At 35.1% G+C, this 23723-nt stretch overlaps 1 protein-coding gene across 1 annotated transcript in view; it reads left to right on the forward strand.

Moving 5' to 3' along the window:
- Nucleotides 1-23723, forward strand: part of LOC132553111 (uncharacterized) — a 36964-nt gene that overhangs the window by 7439 nt on the left and 5802 nt on the right. The window contains exons 9-23 of the mRNA XM_060217323.1: nucleotides 1238-1339; nucleotides 1870-2055; nucleotides 2469-2589; nucleotides 3501-3538; nucleotides 3971-4054; nucleotides 8351-8389; nucleotides 9600-9662; nucleotides 11114-11253; nucleotides 12366-12451; nucleotides 12805-13018; nucleotides 13291-13295; nucleotides 18771-18830; nucleotides 19375-19481; nucleotides 20788-20856; nucleotides 21341-21425. Of these exons, the coding sequence (XP_060073306.1) occupies nucleotides 1238-1339; nucleotides 1870-2055; nucleotides 2469-2589; nucleotides 3501-3538; nucleotides 3971-4054; nucleotides 8351-8389; nucleotides 9600-9662; nucleotides 11114-11253; nucleotides 12366-12451; nucleotides 12805-13018; nucleotides 13291-13295; nucleotides 18771-18830; nucleotides 19375-19481; nucleotides 20788-20856; nucleotides 21341-21425 (1399 nt within the window). The remainder of the gene's footprint in view (nucleotides 1-1237; nucleotides 1340-1869; nucleotides 2056-2468; nucleotides 2590-3500; nucleotides 3539-3970; nucleotides 4055-8350; nucleotides 8390-9599; nucleotides 9663-11113; nucleotides 11254-12365; nucleotides 12452-12804; nucleotides 13019-13290; nucleotides 13296-18770; nucleotides 18831-19374; nucleotides 19482-20787; nucleotides 20857-21340; nucleotides 21426-23723) is intronic.

Below are 23723 nucleotides of genomic sequence, written 5' to 3' on the forward strand. Positions count from 1 at the left end.
ATTTTAATGTTCATACATAGGTTCCCTTTGGTCTCTCCTTGTGCTTGTTTTATTTGGGACTGATCAGAAGAAACAAAATGGCTTCCAGATGGCCATTTTAAATTTGGCAGGTAAAGATTATCATCTCTATTTCTGCAAAAATGTTCAAATGTCTTATCATTAAGAGCAAAAACAGAGAAGAGAAGAGAAAAGAAGGAAAAAGATCCAACTTTTAAAGACATATAAAGATCAAACCATGGTGGGCGTCAAGATCCCTCTGGTATATCTTGTTTCAATGAAGTTTGTTATCATTTTTTCTTGAAAAGTAAGAGATGGATCTCTCACAAATTACATATGTAGGTTCCCCTTGGTCTCTAGTTGTGCCCATGTTATTTTAGGACTGATCAGAAAAATAAAATGGCCAAAAGGTGGCCATCTTGGATTTTGACTTTTAAAGTTTGCTATCACTATTTCTTGAAAAGTTAGTGTTGAATCTTTCTTGAATCTCATATGTAGGTTCCCCTTGTTCCCTAGTGCTGTCAATTTCATTTTTGGACTGATCAGAAAAACAAAATGACTGACAGACAGCCAGACATCTTTGATTTGGATTTGAAAGTTTGTTATCGCTATTTCTTGAGAACTACAGCATTGATTTTTCTCAAATTTCATGTGTATGCTTTCCTTGATTACTAGTTGTGCCCAGTTTGATTTTGGTACTGATAAATAAAAAACAAAATGGCCTGTAAGCAGCCATCTTGGATTTTGATTTCGAAAGTTTGTTACCACTATTTCTTGAGAACTTTTTTTGTAGATCTTTCTCAAATTTCATGTATAGGTTCCTTTAGGCCCCTAGTTGTGCCTGTTTGAGTTTGGGACTGATCAGAAAAACAAAATGGCCAACAGGCAGCCATCTCGGATTTTGCCTAGTAAAGAGCATAAAGATCAAACAGTTGTGGGTGTCAAGAATCTTTTGTTGCTAACCTAAAATTGTTTTCCTGAAGAGCATTTTGCAGAAATAATTTTTGGAAGAGTTATTTGCACCTCTTCATAACTCTATTCTTTTTGACTCCAAAGTCATTTGCTCTTAGGTATATGGGACAGGCATATATTGTTCAGCCCTGCATTGTTTATGATATAGGTGAAGCGAACAAAAATTCTTTGGAAAAATTGTGCGTGTATTTTAATATCAGTTTATAACCTTCAGCATGAACATTTTAACAGCTATACAACATCGCTTAAACACTATGTTAATTTACAGTTAATCAAGAGAGCAGAATCAGAGGCAGGTATGAGACGGGTTCATCAACTCCAGCTGTTATTGCCACTACTTATGAATGGTCATGAAATTCAGGCAGAAAAGGTAATATACTTGGTTTTGATCCATGTTCTTGTATAGAATAAAGTCATGTCTATCAAGGTCTATTCATGTATGGAGTACATGTGTCTGTCACTGATGTCTGTTACTATATATAGAGTACAGGTGTCTATCAATGATGTCTGTTACTATATATAGATTACAGGTGTCTATTACTGATGTCTGTTACTATATATAGAGTACAGGTGTCTATCACTGATGTCTGTTACTATATATAGATTACAGGTGTCTATTACAGATGTCTGTTTCTATATATAGATTACAGGTGTCTATTACTGATGTCTGTTACGATATATAGAGTACAGGTATCTATCACTGATGTCTGTTACGATATATAGAGAAGATATTTCTAACACTAATTTTTGTTACTATATATAGAGTAGACATTTTTCATCACTGATGTATGTTATTATATATAGAGAAGACATTTGTAACTCTAATGTCTGTTACTGTATATAGAGAAGACATTTTTCATCACTTATGGTGTCTGTACAGTAGACATTGTATTTTAACAGGTCTTAGATGTTCTCTGTATGGCCTCTGATGTGGATAAAGAGGATAAGGCTGAAATTGAATACCATGGTAACCAGCTTGTTGTCCATTCTTTCCTGCCAGAGGGATTTAAAGTGTATAATTTGTCACAGCATACGGCTGTATTCTTTATACGGTCCTTTGCCAGAGGACTTGGTATGAAGTCAAATGTAAGATATTATTCATACTGGGATTTATGTGAAAATGATTCTGTGATCAAGGTTCTTCGCTTTATCAGATCTAGTAACAAGTTTACAGACCACAGCAGTCTGAGATATACTACCGGTGTAGAGGTTGTCTATTATGTCTTGCATGTCGCTAATTCAAACATGGAGACCTGGGTATGGATAGATCTTTTATTGGAATAACCCTCTAAAAACACTTCTTTACTTCATAATTATATTAAACAGCCAAACCTACTTTATATCATTTATTTAAAAGGTTTTACATAATACTTTACATATTGAATCCTACTTTATACAGTAAATCCTACTTTATACAGTGCATGATTTATGATAGTGTCACAGTTTGAACAACACTTCATCAACAAAAAAAATAACCCAGCATTCATTTTATTTCATAGGTCCATTTTGAAGGTTCTCGTAAGATCAATAAATTAGCTGCCAAACTGACCATCAAAATGGTGCAGGATAATGTAATCACATTGAACAGAATGTTTCTGGAAGCTAAAACCATCAGTAAAGGTAAGCCAGCATTGTTGTCTGATAGACCCTGCGTAGGTAGAGCCTTGTAAATCCTTTTCTATTAGATAGAGTATCTAGCTGTAATAAAACAAAGGATATGTGTCTACAAAGCAGCTGAAACACTCTTGATATTCAACATTTCAGTGGTTCTGGAAATGTGTAAGTGCTGACAGTTGTTAGAACGAAGAGAGTGACACCATCCAATTTATCTATCTAATAAACTTAATCATATTATTCAAAGTTTATATATATGTGTATTCATCAAAATTAGACAGAAAAACTTGATGTTTCAAATAACTTTTAATATTTCATTTGTTATCACACTGTATACAGGTAACCATGATCTAGTATCATTTTTTCTTCCTGTGTAGCATCCCACCTAAAAATTTTTAGATGAATTTTGTACATTGATTGACATATGACTGAGTCAAGGGCAAATGACTTACTTTTCTTAGTTGTTTTATTCAATTTTGGGAAAGTTATCATACTGCACAGAGATTGTCCTACTTCTAAGTCCATAAGTACATCCCATGCTACTCCTACTTGGATGCAGATTTGTTTTTGAAAGACTTTAAAGTTTATAGATATACATCCCACACCCCTCCTGTTTGTCAGGCAAAATAATTATTGTTGTTATCATTATATAAGTGATTTGTAATGAATGCTGTTTTAGATTTTATAATTATTATTTCAAGTCTTTCACCCAGCAATAATGTGACAAGGATATATCATTGATCTGCTTCCTCTGTCATTATTGCACTAACAGATTTGAAAGTCAGTCCTTATATAAACCATTAGATATTAATATTTATATTAATATTAATTTTTAAGTGAAAAAGAAAACAAAAACAACTAAATACAGTGAATGACATGAGGTAGATGTTGATATTTATGTGTTTATTTATTTGTAGATTATATGACCTGCGTTGTCATGGAAATGAAGAAACAGGTATAACAGATTTTTTACAAAATCAGTTTCTGTCAGTATTTGATTAAAGTTAAAGGGACATATAATGTTTCATGGAACTTTCATCTTTATTTGTGTATATATGTGTAAATCACTGCACACACATGTAAAATCTATTTAGGTTTTATCCGATTAAACAAAGCCTCAAGGAAAATTAAGAAATCACTCTGGCAAAAAAAGTATTCTTTCGCTTTAAATAGCAGATATTTACATTTGTGAAATATATTTTTCCATTTTAGAATCGTTGATGGATGATATAGTGTGAAGATTTCCTGTTGATATAAGTCCTACATTTACCAGGGTCACTTCTGGTCTCAGTTGTACTACCATTGATTCTCTTTGTAACATCATTTTTCTTTTGTTTTACTTCATGGTTTGTTTATTTGGTATTTTAATTGTTTGTGTTTTTTTCAGGGGATTGTTGAATCCCAACATCAGTTCTCTTCGATGATTGAAAGTGAGCCTTGTTCTTCTCATCTTAATGATCAGTCCAAAAAGGTAATGTCACAACACGGTATACACTGTGTGAAGTAGAACTCTCTAGTAGTATACACTGTGTGAAGTGGAACTCTCTAGTAGTATACACTGTGTGAAGTAGAACTCTCTAGTAGTATACACTGTGTGAAGTAGAACTCTCTAGTAGTATACACTGTGTGAAGTAGAACTCTCTAGTAGTATACACTGTGTGAAGTAGAACTCTCTAGTAGTATACACTGTGTGAAGTGGAACTCTCTAGTAGTATACACTGTGTGAAGTGGAACTCTCTAGTAGTATACACTGTGTGAAGTGGAACTCTCTAGTAGTATACACTGTGTGAAGTGGAACTCTCTAGTAGTATACACTGTGTGAAGTGGAACTCTCTAGTAGTATACACTGTGTGAAGTGGAACTCTCTAGTATACTGTGTATACACTGTGTGAAGTGGAACTCTCTAGTAGTATACACTGTGTGAAGTGGAACTCTCTAGTAGTATACACTGTGTGAAGTGGAACTCTCTAGTAGTATACACTGTGTGAAGTGGAACTCTCTAGTAGTATACACTGTGTGAAGTGGAACTCTCTAGTAGTATACACTGTGTGAAGTGGAACTCTCTAGTAGTATACACTGTGTGAAGTGGAACTCTCTAGTAGTATACACTGTGTGAAGTGGAACTCTCTAGTAGTATACACTGTGTGAAGTGGAACTCTCTAGTAGACACTGTGTGAAGTGGAACTCTCTAGTAGTATACACTGTGTGAAGTGGAACTCTCTAGTAGTATACACTGTGTGAAGTGGAACTCTCTAGTAGTATACACTGTGTGAAGTGGAACTCTCTAGTAGTATACACTGTGTGAAGTGGAACTCTCTAGTAGTATACACTGTGTGAAGTGGAACTCTCTAGTAGTATACACTGTGTGAAGTGGAACTCTCTAGTAGTATACACTGTGTGAAGTGGAACTCTCTAGTAGTATACACTGTGTGAAGTAGTATACACTGTGTGAAGTAGTAGAACTCTCTAGTAGTATACACTGTGTGAAGTGGAACTCTCTAGTAGTATACACTGTGTGAAGTGGAACTCTCTAGTAGTATACACTGTGTGAAGTGGAACTCTCTAGTAGTATACACTGTGTGAAGTGGAACTCTCTAGTAGTATACACTGTGTGAAGTGGAACTCTCTAGTAGTATACACTGTGTGAAGTGGAACTCTCTAGTAGTATACACTGTGTGAAGTGGAACTCTCTAGTAGTATACACTGTGTGAAGTGGAACTCTCTAGTAGTATACACTGTGTGAAGTGGAACTCTCTAGTAGTATACACTGTGTGAAGTGGAACTCTCTAGTAGTATACACTGTGTGAAGTGGAACTCTCTAGTAGTATACACTGTGTGAAGTGGAACTCTCTAGTAGTATACACTGTGTGAAGTGGAACTCTCTAGTAGTATACACTGTGTGAAGTGGAACTCTCTAGTAGTATACACTGTGTGAAGTGGAACTCTCTAGTAGTATACACTGTGTGAAGTGGAACTCTCTAGTAGTATACACTGTGTGAAGTGGAACTCTCTATTACTATACATAGACACTGTGTGAAGTGGAACTCTCTAGTAGTATACACTGTGTGAAGTGGAACTCTCTAGTAGTATACACTGTGTGAAGTGGAACTCTCTAGTAGTATACACTGTGTGAAGTGGAACTCTCTAGTAGTATACACTGTGTGAAGTGGAACTCTCTAGTAGTATACACTGTGTGAAGTGGAACTCTCTAGTAGTATACACTGTGTGAAGTGGAACTCTCTAGTAGTATACACTGTGTGAAGTGGAACTCTCTAGTAGTATACACTGTGTGAAGTGGAACTCTCTAGTAGTATACACTGTGTGAAGTGGAACTCTCTAGTAGTATATATATACACTATGTGAAGTGGAACTCTCTAGTAGTATACTCTCATAGTATACACTGTGTGAAGTGGAACTCTCTAGTAGTATACACTGTGTGAAGTGGAACTCTCTAGTAGTAAACACTGTGTGAAGTGGAACACTCTAGTAGTATATATATACACTGTGTGAAGTGGAACTCTCTAGTAGTATACACTGTGTGAAGTGGAACTCTCTAGTAGTATACACTGTGTGAAGTGGAACTCTCTAGTAGTAAACACTGTGTGAAGTGGAACTCTCTAGTAGTATACACTGTGTGAAGTGGAACTCTCTAGTAGTATACACTGTGTGAAGTGGAACTCTCTAGTAGTATACACTGTGTGAAGTGGAACTCTCTAGTAGTATACACTGTGTGAAGTGGAACTCTCTAGTAGTATACACTGTGTGAAGTGGAACTCTCTAGTAGTATACACTGTGTGAAGTGGAACTCTCTAGTAGTATACACTGTGTGAAGTAGAACTCTCTAGTAGTATACATAGACACTGTGTGAAGTGGAACTCTCTAGTAGTATACACTGTGTGAAGTAGAACTCTCTAGTAGTATACACTGTGTGAAGTGGAACTCTCTAGTATACTGTGTGAAGTATACACTGTGTGAAGTGGAACTCTCTAGTAGTATACACTGTGTGAAGTGGAACTCTCTAGTAGTATACACTGTGTGAAGTGGAACTCTCTAGTAGTATACACTGTGTGAAGTGGAACTCTCTAGTAGTATACACTGTGTGAAGTGGAACTCTCTAGTAGTATACACTGTGTGAAGTGGAACTCTCTAGTAGTATACACTGTGTGAAGTGGAACTCTCTAGTAGTATAGACTGTGTGAAGTAGAACTCTCTAGTAGTATACACTGTGTGAAGTGGAACTCTCTAGTAGTATACACTGTGTGAAGTGGAACTCTCTAGTAGTATACACTGTGTGAAGTGGAACTCTCTAGTAGTATAAACTGTGTGAAGTGGAACTCTCTAGTAGTATACACTGTGTGAAGTGGAACTCTCTAGTAGTATACACTGTGTGAAGTGGAACTCTCTAGTAGTATACACTGTGTGAAGTGGAACTCTCTAGTAGTATACACTGTGTGAAGTGGAACTCTCTAGTAGTATACACTGTGTGAAGTGGAACTCTCTAGTAGTATACATAAACACTGTGTGAAGTGGAACTCTCTAGTAGTATACACTGTGTGAAGTGGAACTCTCTAGTAGTATACACTGTGTGAAGTGGAACTCTCTAGTAGTAAACACTGTGTGAAGTGGAACTCTCTAGTAGTATACACTGTGTGAAAACACTGTGTGAAGTTGAACTCTCTAGTAGTATACACTGTGTGAAGTGGTATATCTCTAGTAGTATACACTGTGTGAAGTGGAACTCTCTAGTAGTATACACTGTGTGAAGTGGAACTCTCTAGTAGTATACACTGTGTGAAGTGGAACTCTCTAGTAGTATACATAGACACTGTGTGAAGTGGAACTCTCTAGTTGTATACACTGTGTGAAGTGGAACTCTCTAGTAGTATACACTGTGTGAAGTGGAACTCTCTAGTAGTATATATATACACTGTGTGAAGTGGAACTCTCTAGTAGTATACACTGTGTGAAGTGGAACTCTCTAGTAGTATATATATACACTGTGTGAAGTGGAACTCTCTAGTAGTATACATAGACACTGTGTGAAGTGGAACTCTCTAGTAGTATACACTGTGTGAAGTGGAACTCTCTAGTAGTATACACTGTGTGAAGTGGAACTCTCTAGTAGTATACACTGTGTGAAGTGGAACTCTCTAGTAGTATACACTGTGTGAAGTGGAACTCTCTAGTAGTATACACTGTGTGAAGTGGAACTCTCTAGTAGTATACATAAACACTGTGTGAAGTGGAACTCTCTAGTAGTATACACTGTGTGAAGTGGAACTCTCTAGTAGTATACATAAACACTGTGTGAAGTGGAACTCTCTAGTAGTATACATAAACACTGTGTGAAGTGGAACTCTCTAGTAGTATACATAAACACTGTGTGAAGTGGAACTCTCTAGTAGTATACATAGACACTGTGTGAAGTGGAACTCTCTAGTAGTATACACTGTGTGAAGTGGAACTCTCTAGTAGTATACTTAAACACTGTGTGAAGTGGAACTCTCTAGTAGTATTCCAAGTTAACATTGTAATAATATTGTATATATTTCTAGTAAGACAAACTGTAATAACCAGTGCACTATTATAATAGTTGTGTTTATACATCCTATTATCAAATGTGTACTACGTATATATGTTGTATGATTAATGATAGATACATCAGTTACAGGTAATGATATATACTTCTCATTGAAAGTTGATTACATGTATACAAAGTGATACAGTAAACTTTTTGTAAGTGAATGTTTTTACTTTATTACTACAGACATTGCTGGAAATTGGAAAAGCTTGCTTTGACAACGACGTAAGCATATTTTAATATATCATTGTTTGGAAGTAAACCTAGGCACATTTGTGCCATCAAGGCTATTAAGAGTGATTTATATAAATCAGAATGAAATAAAGTTAAATTTACTTTACACATAGTGAGTTGAATTACACAGATGGTTAAAGAGACAGACTTGACATAAAGATTGTACAGACAGATATACTGAGAAGGAGTGCATTATTTACAGCACTGATATAACAGTTTATTGACTAAAAGCTAAAAGTTTCTTTCCAGGGGAAGGAATTGATAGGTTTCTAACCTCCTTAATAGGTAATGTTTTTGTGGGTTTGTGAAAAAATGATCAGAAAATCAAAAATGTACACATTCAGACTGCTGATTAGGATAATGAACACCAAAACATTAAACTTTACCTGTGTAGGTCAAACTTTATCTGTGTAGGTCAAACTTTATCTGTGTAGGTCAAACTTTATCTGTGTAGGTCAAACTTTATCTGTGTAGGTCAAGCTTTATCTGTGTAGGTCAAACTTTATCTGTGTAGGTCAAACTTTATCTGGTCAAACTTTGTCTGTGTAGGTCAAACTTTATCTGTGTAGGTCAAGCTTTATCTGTGTAGGTCAAACTTTATCTGTGTAGGTCAAACTTTAACTGGTCAAACTTTACCTGTGTAGGTCAAACTTTATCTGGTCAAACTTTATCAGTGTAGGTCAAACTTTATCTGTTTAGGTTAAACTTTACCTCTGTAGGTCAAACTTTATCTGTGTAGGTTAAACTTTATCTGTGTAGGTCAAACTTTATCTGTGTAGGTCAAACTTTATCAGTGTAGGTCAAACTTTATCTGTGTAGGTCAAACTTTATCTGTGTAGGTTAAACTTTATCTGTGTAGGTTAAACTTTATCTGTGTAGGTCAAACTTTATCTTTGTAGGTTAAACTTTATCTGTGTAGGTTAAACTTTATCTGTGTAGGTCAAACTTTATCTTTGTAGGTTAAACTTTATCTGTGTAGGTCAGACTTTATCTGTGTAGGTCAAACTTTATCTGTGTAGGTCAAACTTTATCTGTGTAGGTCAAACTTTATCTGTGTAGGTCAAACTTTATCTGTGTAGGTCATAAAGTAATGTTATGGAATGATTTTCTGATTTCATGTCCTTTTAGAGCTTTTCTCTGAAGTAAAATCTATGTGTTTTGATTTTCAGCCAGAATGGTATTGAATATTTCTTGTTTACAGAAACCAGCAGTTGAGGTGACAGACACCATGATGCAAGAAAACGCAGCACACCGAGGACATTTGGTAGTATTATTTGTTAATCCATTTCCATAATTAAAAAAGACACATGTTCATTTATTTTTTGTTTGCCTCAATTACTTTTGTTTGTACAAAAGTATTAGTTATCCTGGCTGGCATTGATGATAAGAACTATTGCTTTGTAACACTTCTATCTTGACTATATTTAATGAGAAGTATCACCTAGTTCGGACTGGAGAGGTACGTATGTATCACCTTGACAGTAAGTTCTTATTTCACAGCAGAGAAAAGAGAAGTCCTTACAGCTGTTTGATAGGGGCAGCAATATTGTTCTAACCTAACAGTTTATTCCTCAATGTTTACAGACTAATCAAAGATAGAATTAAAATGATCCACACATCATTCCTGTTTGATAAAGGTTTGTAAATATAACGAAACAAACAGTTCATTGGTTAAATGAATTTAATGATTAAAAGTACAGCTGTAACTCTTTTTTATCCTTTAACTAAAAAATACTTTAAATACACTGACTATTTGGATCTGTTGACGTCTGTTCAATCAACATATACATGTTTCCTGATCTAGCTTTCACATTAAAAATAGATTTTTCTTCATTATATGTCTGTTCCTATTGTACCTTACCATGTTCCTATATATCAGGTTATGATGTTTCAGCTATATATTGATCCTCAATTAGCCAAAGCTTTGAACAGTGAGGTAAGTAACATTCTAACTCCAGATAAAACAAAGTATTATCTTACTAGGATCATACAAGTAAACAATGGACTTAAATGTTGTCAGCTACCTATGCTGGTGTTAAATATTGTCAGCTACCTATCCTGTTGTTAAATGTTGTCAGCCACTTGTGCTGGTGTTAAATGTTGTCTGCTACTTGTGCTGGTGTTAAATGTTGTCAGCTACCTGTGATGGTCCTACATGTTGTCAGCTACCTGTGATGTTCTTACATGTTGTCAGCTACCTGTGATGTTCTTACATGTTGTCAGCTACCTGTGATGGTCTTACATGTTGTCAGCTACCTGTGATGGTCCTACATGTTGTCAGCTACCTGTGATGGTCCTACATGTTGTCAGCTACCTGTGCTTGTGTTAGATGTTGTCAGCTACCTGTGATGGTCCTACATGTTGTCAGCTACCTGTGATGGTGTTAAATGTTGTCAGCTACCTGTGATGGTCCTACATGTTGTCAGCTACCTGTGATGGTGTTAAATGTTGTCAGCTACCTGTGATGGTCCTACATGTCAGCTACCTGTGATGGTGTTAAATGTTGTCAGCTACCTGTGATGGTGTTAAATGTTGTCAGCTACCTGTGATGTTCTTACATGTTGTCAGCTACCTGTGATGGTGTTAAATGTTGTCAGCTACCTGTGATGGTGTTAAATGTTGTCAGCTACCCGTGAATATTGAGCAAGTTTAAAAGAAACATCACAACGAAAATTCATATTTGCATGAGTATATAAATATTATGCCTTTTTTCAGAATGACGATGAGGTTTTAAGGAGATTTGTTCAAATCAAATTGGAAGGGAGTGTTAAAACCACCATGACAGCCAATATCTTAAGGCAGGCATATATGTATAGAAAGAAATTCAAAAAAGCCATCTACTACCAGAATGAAATGTAAGTATGGTTTGTAAACTGATAACAGTATTAATAATGTGATTGTCAGTCATGTTAATTATCAAAATATTTCCTTGAATATATAATCACTTTTAATCACATACAATCTTATAATCACATACAAATGCCTTTGGAATTAATATAACAAGGATTGTGATACACAGATTTCCTGGATAAAAAATTGATGAAAACTGTCAACGTGGTTTCAGAATTTAGGGTTTACTTGTTAATTCCTTGGTTAAGTATTACGGGACCATTAGTTAATTCATTTGAAAAGTATTAAGGTTAAGGGAACAATAGTTAATTCCTAATTTAAGTATTAAGGGACCATTAGTTAATTCCTTGGTTAAGTATCAAGGGACCATTAGTTAATTCCTTGTTAAAGTATTAAAGGGCCATTAGTTAATTCCTTTGAAAAGTATTAAAGGACCGTTAGTTAATTCCTTGGGTTAGTATTAAGGGACCATTAGTTAATTCCTTTGAAAAGTATTAAGGGACCATTAGTTAATTCCTTGGGTTAGTATTAAGGGACCATTAGTTAATTCCTTGGGTTAGTATCAAGGGACCATTAGTTAATTCCTTGTTAAAGTATTAAAGGGCCATTAGTTAATTCCTTGGGTTAGTATTAAGGGACCATTAGTTAATTCCTTGTTAAAGTATTAAAGGGCCATTAGTTAATTCCTTGTTAAAGTATTAAAGGGCCATTAGTTAATTCCTTGTTAAAGTATTAAAGGGCCATTAGTTAATTCCTTGGGTTAGTATTAAGGGACCATTAGTTAATTCCTTGGGTTAGTATCAAAGGACCATTAGTTAATTCCTTGTTAAAGTATTAAAGGGCCATTAGTTAATTCCTTGGGTTAGTATTAAGGGACCATTCGTTAATTCCTTGGGTTAGTATCAAGGGACCAGTAGTTAATTCCTGAGCTAAGGATTTAAAGGGATCGCTAGTTAATTTCTGAGTTTCGGATATAAAGGAACTATTTGTTAAATCTTGTACCAAAGATTTAGGAATACTCTCTGTCATTGATTTCTCTAACAGTACGATGTTCTATAACTGTTTTGTTGCACATCTTTAGTCCTTTTCTCCAGAATGGGAAATGTTTCTGTTTCAGGATTCGAGCCATGCCATCGTTTGCATACAATATCAACAGAGTTACCTTCCTTATGTCCAAGATGTTGGAAAGTGATGAACACGATGGTAAATCTGTTTTAAAGATGTCTATGGTGACAAATCAGTATCTGATATTTCCAACAGATTTTGAAGCGTCATTGTTATCAGTTTTTAGAACTTGTGCATGAAATTAATTTTGATCTTTTATTATGAAAAATTGAATGTAAATGTATTATGTCCAGCGATGGAAAAGCCGTGTATGTAAAATGTATTGTGTAATATTTTGGTTCAAAGCAAGTTCTATTAAGTTTTGCATTTGCAAAAATGTGATACGTAAAGGACACGAAATCTGTCCAGTGTGAACTGAATATAAATGATTAAAATTAAACACTTGGGTTAATGATTGACTTGCAGTAACTAAACTTCTTTTATTTGTCCAGGAATTGTACAGTGCATCAAGGATTTCTCAGCTGTTGTCAGAGAAATGAAGTCTGATATGGCTGTCATTCAACCTGATCAACTTACATTAATACTAAAGATTCTAGTTAATTTTCTTAATCCTGCTGAAGTTCTTCAAATCACAGAAGGGCTGACTCCACTTCAGAGGTTCATTAAAACAGAGAAGAAAACGTTCCTTAGGCTTTACCTACAAAGGTGATATTTTCATGGCTGCCACTTTGTCTATCCCTCTGTCTGTCTGTTCATTATCATTCTGTCTATCTGTCCATTATCATAGTTCTGTTCGGAACATATCACAAAAATCATAAGAGGTATCAATATGAAACTTCATACTAGAATAGATAAATAGATCTCAGTAAAGAGAAGTGCAGTGTACCACAACAGTAACTATCTGCATAATTTACGAGTTATTGAAACTTGGTGTATACATTGGTCATATTAAGTTTTCCTGATTTTTCAGATTTCAGATCTTGTAACATCTTAATATACTGTACTGACTAGGTTATTATCCTGTACTGACTAGGTTATTATACTGTACTGACTAGGTTATTATACTGTACTGACAAGGTTATTATACTGTACTGACTAGTGATATATACTGTATTGACCAGTGATATATACTGTACTGACCAATGATATTTACTGTACTGACTAGTGATATATAATACTGTACTGACCAGTGATATACACTGTTATTATACTGTACTGACTGGGTTATTATCTACTGAACTGACCATATATATTTCCTGTACTGACCAGTGATATATACTGTACTGACCAATGATATATACTGTACTGACCAGTGATATATACTGTATTGACCAGTGATATATACTGTACTGACCAATGATATATACTGTACTGACAAGTGATATATACTGTATTGACCAGTGATATATACTGTACTGACCAGTGATATATACTGTACTGATCAATGATATATACTGTACTGACCAGTGATATATACTGTACTGACCAGGGATATATGCTGTACTGACCAATAATATATACCGTAATGACCAGTGATATCTGCTGTGCTGACCAATGATATATACTGTACTGACCAGTGATATATACTGTACTGACAAATGATATATACTGTACTGACCAGTTATATTTACTGTACTGACATATACTGTGCTGACCAGTGATATATACAGTACTGACCAGTGATATTTACTGTACTGACAGGTGATATATACTGTACTGACCAATGATATATCGTGTACTGACCAATGATATATCCTGTACTGACCAGTGATATATACTGTATTGACCATTATACTGTACTGACCAGTGATATATACTGTACTGACCAGTGATATATACTGTACTGACCAGTGATATATACTGTACTGACCAATGATATATACTGTACTGACTAGTGATATATACTGTACTGACCAGTGATATATACTGTACTGACCAGTGATATATACTGTATTGACCAGTGATATATACTGTATTGACCAGTGATATATACTGTATTGACCAGTGATATATACTGTACTGACCAGTGATATATACTGTACTGACCAGTGATATTTACTGTACTGACATATACTGTGCTGACCAGTGATATATACTGTACTGACCAGTGATATTTACTGTACTGACCAGTGATATCTACTGAACTGACCATATATATTTCCTGTACTGACCAGTGATATATACTCTACTGACCAGTTATATGTACTTTACTGACCAATGTTATATACTGTACTGACCAGTGATATATACTGTACTGACAAGTCATATATACTGTACTTACCAATAATATATACTGTACTGACCAATGATATATACTGTACTGACCAGTGATATATACTGACCAGTGATATATACTGTACTGACCAGGGATATATACTCTACTGACCAGTGATATATAGCCTACTGACCAACGATATATACTGTACTGACCAGTGATATATACTCTACTGACGAATGATATATACTTTACTGACCAGTGATATATACTGTACTGACCAGTGATATATACTGTACTGACCAGTGATATATACTGTACTGACCAGTGATATATACTGAACTGTCCAGTGATATATACTGTACTGACCAGTGATATATACTGTACTGACCAGTGATATTTACTGTACTGAAATATACTGTATTGACCAGTGATATTTACTGAACCGCCCAATTATATTTCCTGTACTGACCAGTGATATATACTGTACTGACCAGTGATATATACTACACAGACCTACTGACCAGTGATCAATACTGTACTGACAGGTGATATATACTGAACTGTCCAGTGATAGATACTGTACTGACCAGTGATATATACTGTACTGACCAGTTATATATACTGTACTGACCAATGATATATACTGTATTGAACAGTGATATATACTGTACTGACCAATGATATATAATACTGTACTGACCAGTGATATATACTGTACTGACCAGTGATATATACTGTACTGACCAGTGATATATACTGTACTGACCAGTGATATATACTGAACTGTCCAGTGATATATATTGTACTGACCAATGATATATACTGTACTGACCAGTGATATATACTGTACTGACCAGTGATGTATACTGTACTGACCAGTGATATTTTCTGTACTGTCCAGTGATATATACTGTACTGACCAGTGATATATACTGTACTGACCAGTGATATATACTGTACTGACCAGTGATATATACTGTATTGACCAGTGATATATACTGTACTGACCAGTGATATATACTGTATTGACCAGTGATATATACTGTACTGACCAGTGATATATACTGTATTGACCAATGATATATACTGTACTGACCAGTGATATATACTGTAATGACCAGTGATATATACTGTACTGACCAGTGATATATAATGTATTGACCAATAATATATATTGTAATGACCAGTGATACATATTGTACTGACCAGTGATATATACTGTACTGACCAGTGATATATACTGTACTGACCAATGATATATACTGTACTGACAAGTGATATATACTGTATTGACCATTATACTGTACTGACCAGTGATGTATACTGTACTGACCAGTGATATATACTGTACTGACCAGTGATATATACTATAGTGACCTACTGACCAGTGATATATACTGTACTGACCAGTGATATATACTGTACTGACCAGTGATATATACTGTACTGACCAATGATATATACTGTACTGACCAATGATATATACTGTACTGACCAGTGATATATACTGTAATGACCAGTGATATATAATGTAATGACATATACTGTGCTGACCAGTGATATTTACTGAACTGACCGGTGATATTTACTGTAGTTTCAGGTGATATATACTGTAATGACCAATGATATATCCTGTACTGACCAGTGTTATATACTGTACTGAGCAGTGATATATACTATACTGACCTACTGACCAGTGATATATACTGTACTGACCAGTGATATATACTGTACTGACCAGTGATATATACTGTATTGACCATTATACTGTACTGACCAGTGATATATACTGTATTGACCAGTGATATATACTGTATTGACCATTATACTGTACTGACCAGTGATATATACTGTACTGACCAGTGATATATACTGTACTGACCAGTGATATATACTGTACTGACCAGTGATATATACTGTACTGACTAGTGATATATACTGTACTGACTAGTGATATATACTGTATTGACCAGTGATATATACTGTACTGACCAGTGATATATACTGTACTGACCAGTGATATATACTGTACTGACCAGTGATATATACTGTACTGACCAGTGATATATACTGTATTGACCAGTGATATATACTGTACTGACCAGTGATATATACTGTACTGACCAGTGATATATATTGTACTGACCAGTGATATATACTGTACTGACCAGTGATATATACTGTACTGACCAGTGATATATACTGTACTGACCAGTGATATATACTGTACTGACAAATGATATATACTGTACTGACCAGTGATATATCCTGTACTGACCAATGATATATGCTGTAATGACCAACGATATATACTGTACAGACCAATGATATATACTGTACTGACCAGCGATATATACTGTGCTGACAAATGATATATGCTGTACTGACCAGTGATATATATATACTGTACTGACCAGTGATATATATATATGACCAGTGATATATACTGTACTGACCAGTGATATATACTGTATTGACCAGTGATATATACTGTATTGACCATTATACTGTACTGACCAGTGATATAAACTGTACTGACCAGTGATATATACTGTACTGACCAGTGATATATACTGTATTGACCAGTGATATATACTGTACTGACCAGTGATATATACTGTACTGACCAGTGATATATACTGTACTGACCAGTGATATATACTGTATTGACCAGTGATATATACTGTATTGACCAGTGATATATACTGTACTGACCAGTGATATATACTGTATTGACCAGTGATATATACTGTACTGACCAGTGATATATACTGTACTGACCAGTGATATATACTGTACTGACCAGTGATATATACTGTACTGACCAGTGATATATACTGTACTGACCAGTGATGTATATTGTACTGACCACTGATATATACTGTGCTGACCAGTGATATATACTGTACTGACCACTGATATACACTGTACTGACCAGTGATATATACTGTACTGACCAATGATATATACTGGACTGACCAGTGATATATACTGTACTGACCAGTGATATATACTGTACTGACCAGTGATATATACTGTACTGACCACTGATATATACTGTATTGACCAGTGATATATACTGTACTGACCAGTGATATATACTGTAATGACCAGTGATATATACTGTACTGACCAGTGATATATACAGTACTGTATTGACCAGGGACATATACTGTACTGTCCAGTGATATCTACTGTACTGACCAATTATATTTCCTGTACTGACCAGTGATCTATACTGTAATGACCAGTGATATACACTGTACTGTACTGACCAGTGATATATACTGTACTGACCAGTGATATATACTGTATTGACCAATGATATATACTGTACTGACCAGTGATATATACTGTACTGACCAGTGATATATACTGTACTGACCAGTGATATATACTGTATTGACCAGTGATATATACTGTATTGACCAGTGATATATACTGTACTGACCAGTTATATATACAGTACTGACCAGTGATTTATTCTGTACTGACCAATGATATATACTGAACTGTCCAGTGATATATACTGTACTGATAGTGATATATATATACTGTACTGACCAGTGATATATACTGTACTGACCAATGATATATACTGTACTGACCAATGATATATACTGTACAGACCAATGATATATACTGTACTGACTAGGGATATATACTGTACTGACCAAAAATATATGCTGTAATGACCAATGATATATACTGTACTGACCAGTGATATATACTGTATTGACCAGTGATATATACTGTATTGACCATTATACTGTACTGACCAGTGATATATACTGTACTGACTAGTGATATATACTGTACTGACTAGTGATATATACTGTATTGACCAGTGATATATACTGTATTGACCAGTGATATATACTGTATCAATGATATATACTGACTGACTGGGATATATACTGTACTGACCAGTGATATATACTGTACTGACTGATATATACTGTACTGACCAGTGATATACTGAGGTTATATATACTGTACTGACTGGGTGATTTATACTGTACTGACAAGTTAATTATACTGTACTGACTAGGTTATTATACTGTACTGACTAGGTTATTATACTGTACTGACTGGGTTATTATACTGTACTGACTGGGTTATTATACTGTACTGACTAGGTTATTATACTGTACTGACTGGGTTATTATCCTGTACTGACTAGGTTATTATCCTGTACTGACTAGGTTATTATACTGTACTGGTTATTATACTGACTAGGTTATTATACTGTACTGACTAAACTTGTGCGGTACGATGATCCAACTCTAATTGATAAAGGTAGGAATCTTCGACTGTACTGCTGTTTGTAATTAGTGACTTTGAAAGATGGTTCATATTCATGAGATAAAGTATTGTATGGAACCTTCCTGACTTTAAGAGAGTCCATGCTATATAAAAACTTACATTGTGTGGCCCTCCTTGGTCAGAAAAAGGAACAGGTGGTGCAGGTTAATTCTTCTCTTCATCAGGATGATGGAATTTTAAATTTTACTTAGAAATTTTTTGAGGAAGAGGGAGAAAGCTGGTTGCCACTTCTAATAGTTTATACAATGGAGGACTTACATCATTTCACATTTTAAATTTACAGCATTCCTTGATCAAAGTTATATATTGATGAGGACAAGGCTTGATAAAGAGATGAAACACTAACAGTAATTGTTACAAAAATACATTGATGTTAAATAAATGCTTCTTAGGCAAAGAGAGTAACAATAAAAATATGAGAAGGTTTAATTTTTAGGTCCGGTGTGAAAGTTCTGATTTACACACTCTCTGGTAGTACTATTTAGTTCAAAGTTCATGACTAGCAGTCTTTCTTCAGTCTACAGTACAGTGAAAAGAAGGGAAGGAGAAAACTCTGCTAACGTTTTACAGACTTGTGCCTACCTAATGAATTACCAAGTGCAAAAAGCCAGACAAATATGTGAGGTAAATTTTCACCTTTTTATCTGATTAAGATGTGATTATTACCACTTCAATTTTTAATTAAGTTTGTGATGTTTGTGTGATTGTAAGATCACCTAGCATGGAGTATCAATATTGTACATGTTGTCCATCTTAGTTGATAGAGATCCTGATCAGTATTCACAGAATCAGCTGTTTGATAGAATTCGTTACCTGCTATCACCTTTTTCTCGAAAATTTTAAAGCTACCAAGATGTAGGTGAGTTAACAAATTATGATAATTACAGAATGAAACAATGTCCATCACAAATTGGTGTTCCAGATTGAGCAATTCTGCAAAACTTTTATTAAACACATTTAAAGAAAGAATTTTGATAAGTCATTCTATGTTAAGGAAACAGATATGCTTTGTTCAGAATAAAGTAGACATATCCAGGTACTTTAATGTAAATGGAATAAATGGAACAAAACAATTATCAGGATTTAAGGAACTGATTTATTTGGAAAGACTGAAATGCCTAAAATTACCAACATTGGCATTCAGAAGGATTCGTAGGGATATGATTAAAGTCTTCAAAATTACGAACAATTTTTGTGATAGTAACGCTGCTGGTTTCCTTAAATTGTGGATCGACAAAGTTCAAATTCAGCGAACAAGGGGGTCACTCCAAAAATCTTTACATGCAGCACTTTAAACTTGACATCAGGGAACATTCTTTTTCTTTGCGTGTGGTCAAAATATGGAACAATCTTCCGGAGTATATTGTATCAGCATCAACAGTTAACTCTTTCAAAAAGAGATTAGATGAACACTGGACAAATCAAGAACTGGTATATAATTATAAAGCAGAAAATCTGTTGTTCCTGGATCTGACGTCTCAAATGACAATAATTATAAACATTATCATTGTATCACTGAGACCGGTATAGAGGATCGTAACGATCCTGCACTGGTAATAAACTAAATCAAACTAAATTAATAAATCATTGCTGGCTACATAAGGGATTCAAAACATTCATCAGAAAGTAAAGGATCGTTTAACATTTGGTTTGTAGAATTGAAACTAATGAGAGGATAGTCCTTGATACAAAGGGTTAGACATTTATTGTACATTCTGTTACCTAAGGTTAGAAAAATGCAAAGATTATGTGAACAGAAGTGATATTAAGAGTCTTTCATTTGAAAAAACATTGAAATGGTCTAAGTAATTCTAAACATAGGCTGTTTGTGATGTCATAAGGCTTACAGCATATTTTACTTACAGACTACAATATATGTGCTTATTATTAGACAGATAAAATTGCTAATTGTTGTATGTTTTGTTCATAGACACCCCAGACTCACCAGCATGTAAGGTTTTCACATATCAAAGCTTGTCTTTGCCAGCTACAGGATAAGGTAAATCCTATGTAATTATGTTCCCATGTACACACTCTGATACCCTTTTGTTTTTTAAAATGGAAAGTAGATTCTATTGTAAATTTTGACATAACTATGTTATTTAAATCATATGTGTAAGGACTATATCTCTCTGCTGGTAAGTTTGTACGATCTCCCTTTGATACGCTTCACTTACGTAAAGAAAATATATATATAGTAATCACTTTGTCTTTGATGCCTAGGTGCTTGGCATGTATTCATGATATCCTTATGGTCAAGATCTTGTGATCAGATTTGATTCATATTTACAACATAACATCATACCACCAAGTCTACAACTAGTTAAACTTCGTTGGTCATTGGTAAAGGTTAAAGTTCAAAGGTCACCCTTAACCTTTTGTAAACAAAAAGTATGTGTACAGGTTGGGGATGGGGAGTATGTGAGCTCCTTCTCACTGTATTAGTTCAGTGATGTTTAAAAATGTTATTCTTAAAACTTCAGCCACATATGCTGAGTGAATTTGTGGAGTTACAAGACTCACCGCTCCTGCGTAAGATTCTGTCTGAAGTGCTCAAACGTGACACTGGTAAGTAATAGGTTTACATTTTCACTCATACTAGTAAACTCTTTTTTCAAAGCTTGGGTAATGTCAGCAAAATTGAGTCTGCCTGAACTGTCTCGATTCATGTGTATCTGGCTTCATTTGCCTTTAGATTCCAGGTATCACTAAGAAGATAGCATCATGTATGTTAGGATGGTTAAAAGTGAGAGATATGGATCTATTTGTATAAGAATTGAAATATCATCATTTAGATTTTCTTTTCAATTTTGATACTTCACATTATTGCTACCCCAGCTAAAATTGTAACCCTGGAGACAATGTCGGATTCCTCCGCAGGAGATGGAAAACAGAACCCTGGTTTACTTGTGTTAGGGTTGTATTTCGACAAGATAGTACCAGGACACATATTATAAGAGGGTGACATGTGTATGTGTAGTATTATACGAGGGTGACATGTGTATGTGTAGTATTATACGAGGGTGACATGTGTATGTGTAGTATTATATGAGGGTGACATGTGTATGTGTAGTATTATACCAGGGTGACATGTGTATGTGTAGTATTATACCAGGGTGACATGTGTATGTGTAGTATTATACGAGGGTGACATGTGTATGTGTAGTATTATACGAGGGTGACATGTGTATGTGTAGTATTATACGAGGGTGACATGTGTATGTGTAGTATTATACGAGGGTGACATGTGTATGTGTAGTATTATACGAGGGTGACATGTGTATGTGTAGTATTATACGAGGGTGACATGTGTATGTGTAGTATTATACGAGGGTGACATGTGTATGTGTAGTATTATACCAGAGTGACATGTGTAGTATTATACGAGTTTGACATGTGTATGTGTAGTATTATACGAGGGTGACATGTGTATGTGTAGTATTATACCAGGGTGACATGTGTATGTGTAGTATTACGAGTGTGACATGTGTATGTGTAGTATTATACGAGGGTGACATGTGTATGTGTAGTATTATACGAGGGTGACATGTGTATGTGTAGTATTATACGAGGGTGACATGTGTATGTGTAGTATTATACGAGGGTGACATGTGTATGTGTAGTATTATACCAGGGTGACATGTGTATGTGTAGTATTATACCAGGGTGACATGTGTATGTGTAGTATTATACGAGGGTGACATGTGTATGTGTAGTATTATACGAGGGTGACATGTGTATGTGTAGTATTATACAAGGGTGACATGTGTATGTGTAGTATTATACGAGGGTGACATGTGTATGTGTAGTATTATACGAGGGTGACATGTGTATGTGTAGTATTATACGAGGGTGACATGTGTATGTGTAGTATTATACGAGGGTGACATGTGTATGTGTAGGGTGACATGTGTATGTGTAGTATTATACCAGGGTGACATGTGTATGTGTAGTATTATACCAGGGTGACATGTGTATGTGTAGTATTATACGAGGGTGACATGTGTATGTGTAGTATTATACGAGGGTGACATGTGTATGTGTAGTATTATATGAGGGTGACATGTGTATGTGTAGTATTATACGAGGGTGACATGTGTATGTGTAGTATTATACGAGGGTGACATGTGTATGTGTAGTATTATACGAGGGTGACATGTGTATGTGTAGTATTATACGAGGGTGACATGTGTATGTGTAGTATTATACGAGGGTGACATGTGTATGTGTAGTATTATACGAGGGTGACATGTGTATGTGTAGTATTATACGAGGGTGACATGTGTATGTGTAGTATTATACGAGGGTGACATGTGTATGTGTAGTGTACGAGGGTGACATGTGTATGTGTAGTATTATACGAGGGTGACATGTGTATGTGTAGTATTATGTGTACGATACGAGGGTGACATGTGTATGTGTAGTATTATACGAGGGTGACATGTGTATGTGTAGTATTATACCGAGGGTGACATGTGTATGTGGAGGGTGACATGTGTATGTGTAGTATTATACGAGGGTGACATGTGTATGTGTAGTATTATACCAGGGTGACATGTGTATGTGTAGTATTATACGAGGGTGACATGTGTATGTGTAGTATTATACGAGGGTGACATGTGTATGTGTAGTATTATACGAGGGTGACATGTGTATGTGTAGTATTATACGAGGGTGACATGTGTATGTGTAGTATTATACCAGGGTGACATGTGTATGTGTAGTATTATACCATGGTGACATGTGTATGTGTAGTATTATACGAGGGTGACATGTGTATGTGTAGTATTATACGAGGGTGACATGTGTATGTGTAGTATTATACGAGGGTGACATGTGTATGTGTAGTATTATACGAGGGTGACA

Source organism: Ylistrum balloti, unplaced genomic scaffold (assembly GCF_031769215.1).
Source record: "Ylistrum balloti isolate Yb309-2 unplaced genomic scaffold, AGI_CSIRO_Ybal_v1 Utg370298, whole genome shotgun sequence".
Taxonomy (NCBI): Eukaryota; Metazoa; Mollusca; class Bivalvia; order Pectinida; family Pectinidae; genus Ylistrum; species Ylistrum balloti.